Below are 8090 nucleotides of genomic sequence, written 5' to 3' on the forward strand. Positions count from 1 at the left end.
TGTCCTGGTGCATGACGTCAGTCTGAGTGCTAAAGAATTTAATTTATATAATTGATGTTGTCAATTGACCTAGACCTCATATGTGTTTAAACCCCTTCCAAAACCTAAACACTTAAAGCAAAATACAAGAACATTCAACATGTTCTCAATATCTTTTATGTGACGGATATCCGCATGCATGTCCTGTTGCATGCAGTGCTGGATACAGGCATTCTTTGAAGTGGTAATAGCTCATATTTCTCATCTTACGTAAGCGCTTAAGAGGCTCGGGCCGGATTTAATCCCGCCCTGACGGAGAGGCAAAGGCGGAGCCATACAACAGCCAATGTCGTCACGGTCTCTGACACTCACTGCGGTTGCAGACAGGTTACTTGTAGTGCTGGAATGTAAAGATACACGGTATTAGATGACTCCCTTCACCCTGATCTAAGATCAGCTTTCCTTGCATAATCCAAACCTATTAAACTGGCATGAAGTCAGCAGCAGTAGCAAGAGCAGATGCTTCAGAAAAGCTGAGTGAAATATGAGTAATGAAAAATGAAGAGAGAAATTAAGATATGTGCAAACCTGCTAGGATGAATATTTCACGCTGTTGGTTTTATTTCCACATAGTTTTCCGCTTTTTGCTTTTACTTAATGTAGTACAGGAAATTAATGCAGAAGACAGTAGCAGTGGCCATCTTCTCTTACTCTTTTCTAGCAGTCATATTAGTGTTGTTTACTATCATCGCTATTATAGTATTTCTCACATAGATTACAGTACAATAAAAATGAATACAGACCGCACAAACACCTTAGCAGCTGTGTAACAATACACTAACAACCACTCCTCTCTCTCTCTGCCTTTAAGAGTCAACTCAAGCTTGACAGGAACCATGGGTTCTGTATCTGCTCTGTTCTTTTTCTCATCAGAGCAAGCTCTATAGTTGTAGCTCAAAGCTGGTTCCTCATTTGTGCACCTGTTTTCTCCAGCGGGTGGATCTGACCTGTGAACTTAAGTCAGGCCGGCCGACCGTGTCAATACTGATTAAAGAGTGTGTTTTCAAACAGGAAGCAGTCAGACTGGATGGATGACGCATGAATATCTATGAATAAATGAATAATCCACTCTCTCTGTCTCTTTGTTTCAGTGTACAGGAGAGGAGAGCTGGGTGGACAGCAGGACGGTTTATATTGGACATAAAGAGCCTCCACCAGGAACAGAAGCGTACATTCCACAGAGATATCCTGACAACAGAATCATCTCCTCAAAGGTCAGATGTGCTCCATGGCCAAACCGGTGTCTGAGCCAAAAACAATACATAAGGGACGATGTACAGGCAGCCGGATATTATCTCAAAATAAATACAGAAATCATAATTAGATTCAGGACATATGGTCTGGTGGACTTGTATCACCATGACTGGTTGATGAACACATTTTTTTTCTTTTTTTAGGGGTACAAGCATGTAGCGCTGAAACCCTATTGTAATTGTTAGAATGGCCAAGGATCAGCAATATCCACATAAAACTGATCGTGCAGATTAAATCTTAAAGTGATGGTTCGGAGTAGATTTGACTTCATTGCTATGCACTTCGAAGCCCATGTAAATACCCCATCCGAAGTTTTTTTTTACCTTAGTCAAACATTGAGGGAGATATCAGAGTTTTTCGAATGGCTTGCTACAGCCGTACATGGAACATCTGATGTATCTCGTAAATTGCACCACTAAACGTGCACGTAATCTTACCAAACTTCTACAGTAGTGTAAATAGGGCATGTACTCACAAAACGCTGCATCGTAAAATTTGTAAGTCCACCATGAGTGTTTTAAAAACAACTTTTACCCGATCCCTACTAGTCTCAAAAACTACAAATGGCGACACGTCGACATCACTTCCCTGGTTTAGGAAAAGCACGTAAAAGTCCAACATAGTAGGTGGACTTTTACGTGCTTTTCCCAAACCAGGGAAGTGACGTCGACATAATATTTCTGTGGTAAATTACCTGGATTTGGCAAAAATGCTTTTTAAAATCATTTATTTAAGTGGTTACAGGCTTGCTAAATAATGTCTTTTCATATGTTTTTAAATGCCTTAAAGTGATTGAACCCTGGTAATCGCTGCTTGCAGCTAAATTTTTGTTTTGTATTCCAATTTACACACACAAAAAAATATGTTAAATATTATAAAAATGTAAACATTTAAAACAACCTCTAAACATGTCTCTTTTTCTCCGCAGTATACTTTCTGGAATTTTATACCGAAGAATCTCTTCGAGCAGTTCAGAAGAATCGCCAATTTCTATTTTCTGATCATCTTTCTAGTGCAGGTTTGTGATGGTATCGCTTATGGAAATGGTCCTATTTGCATGAGCTGACCTTTCTGTGCCAGCATGATGTGTGAAATTTCCCCTCTTACCATCTCTCTCTGTAGCTGATCATTGACACACCTACCAGTCCTACGACCAGCGGTCTGCCTCTTTTCTTTGTCATCACTGTCACAGCCATTAAACAGGTGAGAAAAGACCCCTGCCTGAATTTCCTCTCGAATAGGTGTCATAATTGTAATGTCACTCCTTCACTGGTCTCTCTTGTCCCTCGAACTCTTCACAGGGCTATGAGGACTGGATCAGGCACAAAGCAGACAACGCTGTAAACCAGTGTCCAGTCCACGTCATCCAGCATGGCAAAGTCGTACGCAAACAGAGTCAAAAGCTACGGGTGCGTAAGCCATAAGAATAAGTATAAGTATAAAATCAAGACTCACACCATAGAGATTAGTAAACTGTGTCATTAGCGTCACCACATGGATTTGAAAAACACTGTTTTCAAACAGGTTTCCCTAAACAGTGCTTTTCATTTTCCATTGGTAAAACAAACTCACACCATTGGCTGGGAAAGGGATAGTTCTGTCCTTAATTACTCACCCTCATGTCATTTCAAACCCGTAAGACATTTGTTCATCTTGGTACACGAATTAAGATATTAAAATCCAAGAGCTTTCTGACCCTGCATAGACAGCAACACAACTACCACATTCAAGGTCCAGAAAGGTAGTAAGGACATTGTTAAAATAGTCCATGTGTCATCAGTGGTTCAACTGAAATTTTATGAAGCTACAAAAATACTTTTTGTGCTCAAAGTAAACAAAAATATCAACATTATTATTTTTATTTTTGAATGAACCGTCCCTTTATATGTACAGCAGTGTTTTGTAAGTCCCACAGTGTTTGCATTTTTTGGGAAATCAACTTATAAATGGCTATCTATGCAAATTAAGATGGCATGGTTGAAAATATTTTAATGCTTAAAAATGCTGAAAATGTGTATTTTTTTAATTCTCAAAGAAATAAATCAACAAAGTTTCGCTCTGCTAACCAGCTTTCTGCTTGCACAGCCAGCATGCTGTTTGGAAACAGAATGTTGGCATGTCAACAAGCAGAATGATAGTGTGCCCACACTACCCACAATGCACTGGAAACCTTTTGTTATTTAATTTTGAAACTATTCCTCTCTCACTCTCTTTCAATATTGAATATAAAATTGTATATCAAGCTTGAAAAGCACAGTGAAAAACATTGCAAGCTGTGATAAAGAGAGAATGTGCTTGAATACTTACCATCGCAGCTTTTCCTACTGATAATCCGGTCAGCATCTGTAATCCGTTACGCAACACATGCAGACAGCCCAGCGGGAACAACTACCAGGATCAGGATTTTCGTTTATGTAGATTCATGAATATAATTTTTTCTATTCTGCTGTTATATAAAAGGCAACTCTTCATCTATAGTTGATTTGTTTATATTGGTGTCACACAGTTTTACCATATCTAATTTTTAAGGTGACATTTTATGAAAATCTGACTTTATCCATCCCTGGTGTATCTACCAACCCAGAAAATGTGAAAAAGAACAACTTTTTTTTTTTTTTGGTAAGCTTTTCTCTGCAAGCTTGTGAAAAAAAGAGCCGCTGAGATTTCACTCCCCTTGTGATGTAGAAAGATGGTCTTATTATAATAACAGTATTAAAATAAAAATGCCGCCATTGTGTTTTCACAAGCCACAATGGTGTACCAGAGCACTACTTAGAGTCCCAGCCTCAGACGAGACAAGAAGCAGTGGATTCATTGATTTATTTACAGTATATTACACTGCTGCCACACAGATCTAATATAAACACACAATTTCTCTGTTTTTAACATTAAACTGTGTATTTGACAGATTAAGTGCAATAAGACATGAAAGAAAACTTAGTTTAGTATTCACATGCCATGTGACAGCCGCTTTCTGTGCACTTGCTTCGAATGTTTGCACTCAGAAAACCCTATATCAGAAGTTTAAACTCATATGGCTTTAAAACACAGTAGCTCATTTGCATTTAAAGAGCCATGCATGAACACGGTGTGTTTCTGCTTTCACTCAAAACAGGCTTTTTAAAAATGATATAATAAATGATCTGTGGGGTATTTTGAGTTGAAACTGCACAGACACATTCTGGGGACACCTTAGACTTATATTACATCTTGTAAAAAGGGGCATAATAGGTCTCTTTTAAACACTCTGTCAGGGAACATACTGCAGTCATTAAAATAACTAGTATTAAGGTCAGTCCAGAAGTATATTTAGATGTTCGTAAGATAAGATGACCAAGAAAAGATGGACACTTGGTGAGCTGTGTGTATTTTCTGCACAACATGTGGTACAAAATGTTCCTCACACAGAAACGATGGTTGCTGGAGACTGGTATGATGTTGTTACCAACACAAAAATGACACTCTTTACCTTTAAGTGTAAACCAAGAGAGATTTCAGATTTTCCTATTCATAAAAATAGAGCACAACGAAAAATATTCTCACTTTGGTATCTTCAGGTTGTTATTTAATTCAAATTGTTACTGTATAGCTGAATTTGACCCTTTCTTGCCCTTCGTCCTTTCAGGTAGGTGATATTGTCCAGGTGAAGGAGAATGAGACGTTTCCATGTGACCTCATACTGCTCTCCTCCAGTAGAGAAGATGGAACATGTTTTGTCACGACAGCCAGCTTAGATGGAGAATCCAGCCATAAGGTGATTGGTCATTTTACAGAAAGGCAAACATCACTGTTATTATTCCTGAAACTTAATTTTAGTTTTTTTTCTCTAAACATTATTCTATACATTGTGACTGAAATGCCTCGGCTGGACTGCCAGTAATTCTAATCAGATGGAAGTCGGTGGAAAAGTGTGTGTGAGAGTTTTTGACCTTGGAATGCCAACTGGTTTCTCTCATGCTCTTCTATCTATACAAAGACCTATTATGCAGTTCAGGACACAAAGGCATTCAACACAGCAGAGGAGGTGGACACACTGCATGCTACGATAGAATGCGAACAACCCCAGCCAGACCTGTACAAGTGAGTGACACACACACACACACACACACACACACACACACACACACATATATCAGCAGTAAACATATTAACAAACCCTCGCTTTCTCTTACAAACACTGACTATGTATAGAACTACTGTTGGACTGGCACAACAGCATGCCACACACTCCAGATACCCCACACAAATATCCTCACATGGTGTCTTTACAACACACACACACACATTGACACAGAGCCCAGACTACACATTAATTTCTGTCTTTTCTTCCTCTTCTGCTGTAGATTTGTTGGACGCATCAATATTTATTTGGATCGAGACGAGCCCATCGCGAGGTAAATCTATACTCAGGAAATTGACTCTTAATTAAGGGGCCAGTGTGTGAAAGATTGAATTCAGGAGGGACACTTTATCATTTTCATAGAACAGGTCCCTAATCCAATCCTGATTCTTACTAAAGAAATGCTTCTAATTTACTGTTAGGTTTCCTTGCAGTCAGCTCTAACTTTAATTATGTAAATAAATTTTAATATATCCACCTTTTTCCTTAACGCGGAAGTAAACCAATGGGTGAGACTTCCGGTTTATTACCCTCTATAGGGAAATAATGAGAAGAATAACAACGTGCAGTAAATTGTAATACTGTTTTCACTATAAACCAGTGTGTTCTTAATTAGGATAATACATTAAAATAACATGGTAAGACACACCAATTAACAATATCAAGCAGCAAAACAAGCTGTTTTGTACAGCTAAAAACAGATAAGATCAGAAGCCTGACTCATAAAATTATAGATTAAAAAAATTAAAAAATGTCAGCACCCGTTCATATGGGGAAAGAAAAAGTTGGATACAGTATTGAAAATAAATAAATACAAAATATTTAATATTATATAATAATATATGTATGCAATATGTATTATCTAATAAAATACTGAAAATACTGTTATCTTGGTAAATGTCATGTATGCAAATATGTAAATAAATATGAATAAATACGGTATTTAAAATAAATATTTAATTATTATATAATTGCATATTTAATTTATTAGATATTATATATCTAGCTTTATAATATAATAATACAATACAATATAATATAATAGTTGTCATATTTTCATATTTATATATCTGTTTATTATATAATAAATAAATATATAGTAATAATATATTATATATCTAATATAATATAATATAATATAATATAATATGAGTAGTAGAGATATCAACCAGGTTTATTTAGGCAGCTTTACAAATATTTATTTTCATATTCAATGCATTATATATTATATAGAATTTGTTATATAATAAAAAAATAAATATATAATAGTAATTCATTATATATTATTTATCACATTTTATAATATAATATAATATATTAGAGCAGTAGTGACACAAGGTTCATTTAGGCAGCTTCACAAATATTTATTTTCATATTTACTACATTTAGTTGATACACAACAAGACTATTTTATGAATACATACAGTATTTAAAATAAATATTTCATATTATAAAATTACATTATATACATTATATATTACACTATATTACATTATATATTATATATCACATTTTATAATAATGCAATAATATAATATAATAATACAATACAATATAATATAATCATTTTCATATTTTCATATTTAATTGATTATAATACAAATATTTGTTTTCATATTTAGTACATTTAGTGAATTAATATTAGGGTAGATGATACATAACATGACTATTTTATGTGTTTTAATTTATGTGAATGTATAATATAAAGTGTATATTTTCATTGCTTTAAATTGTAATTTTAATCACCTTTTACCTTCATTTTTATTTCAAATAGTCCTGCAGTGACAGATGAATTTGCAGTGCAATACATGCAGACTGTAAAAAGATGTGAGCATAATTTTGTTTATTAATCATGTTTGTAATGCTGCATTTGATCTGTTTCATTATTAAAGACCCCTGGGTTCTGAGAACCTGCTGCTACGAGGAGCCACACTGAAAAACACTGAATACATACATGGTAATAAAAATTATGCACATTTATGCACATACACATTATTTAGATTTGCAGTTCATTCAATAACACTGTTTGCACTCAGTCTAAACGTATTGATGTCAATGCTGCTAGAATTCATTACCATAACCTGGTACAATGCTTATGTGATTTTTTTAGGCAATAGGGCAAGAGAACGAGAAAGGAGAGTTGCTGATTGAGTCATTCTGTCACTTTGTTCCCACTGTAATTAAATGAGTCACTGAGGCTTGTGAGATCAGAAAGAAGTTCTTAATTGCTAGAGAGAGATAGAGAAAGGGCAGAGAGGCAGATGAATGTCACATTATACACGTGAGGATACTAAGAGCAGGGCAAGCTCTAAAAAATATTTAACTTTGTTACAGAGGAGCTATTATGACATAATGGCACGGTACGTTAGGACAAAAAGAGCTCAGTTATGTAACAATGGCTTTTACATTATCATAGCATCAAAGAAGCTGTACAGACAGGGGAATTACAATCTCAAAATGCTCTTGGTCCTCTCTTGTTTCTCTAGCTGTGGCCATCTACACGGGGATGGAAACCAAGATGGCCCTCAACTACCAGTCCAAGTCTCAGAAACGCTCCGCTGTTGAAAAGTAAGACACGGCGATAGGCTTTCGATCAGTTTATCTTGCTGTCATCATGTACAGGGTAATGCATTTAGTGTGCTGTTTGTAAAGCAAATTGTGGCCTTCTGTATTTGAT

At 35.6% G+C, this 8090-nt stretch overlaps 1 protein-coding gene across 1 annotated transcript in view; it reads left to right on the forward strand.

Annotated features, from left to right (window-relative positions):
* Positions 1-1112: 1112 nt before the first annotated feature.
* The window catches only part of atp11a (ATPase phospholipid transporting 11A), a gene marked incomplete at its 5' end in the record, with an annotated part of 37177 nt that continues 30199 nt past the window's right edge, over positions 1113-8090 (forward strand). Inside the window, 9 exon segments of the mRNA XM_073842571.1 lie at positions 1113-1253; positions 2222-2311; positions 2416-2496; positions 2595-2702; positions 4919-5047; positions 5270-5373; positions 5637-5687; positions 7306-7370; positions 7900-7981. Of these exon segments, the coding sequence (XP_073698672.1) occupies positions 1113-1253; positions 2222-2311; positions 2416-2496; positions 2595-2702; positions 4919-5047; positions 5270-5373; positions 5637-5687; positions 7306-7370; positions 7900-7981 (851 nt within the window).

Source organism: Garra rufa, chromosome 6 (assembly GCF_049309525.1).
Source record: "Garra rufa chromosome 6, GarRuf1.0, whole genome shotgun sequence".
Classification (NCBI taxonomy): Eukaryota; Metazoa; Chordata; class Actinopteri; order Cypriniformes; family Cyprinidae; genus Garra; species Garra rufa.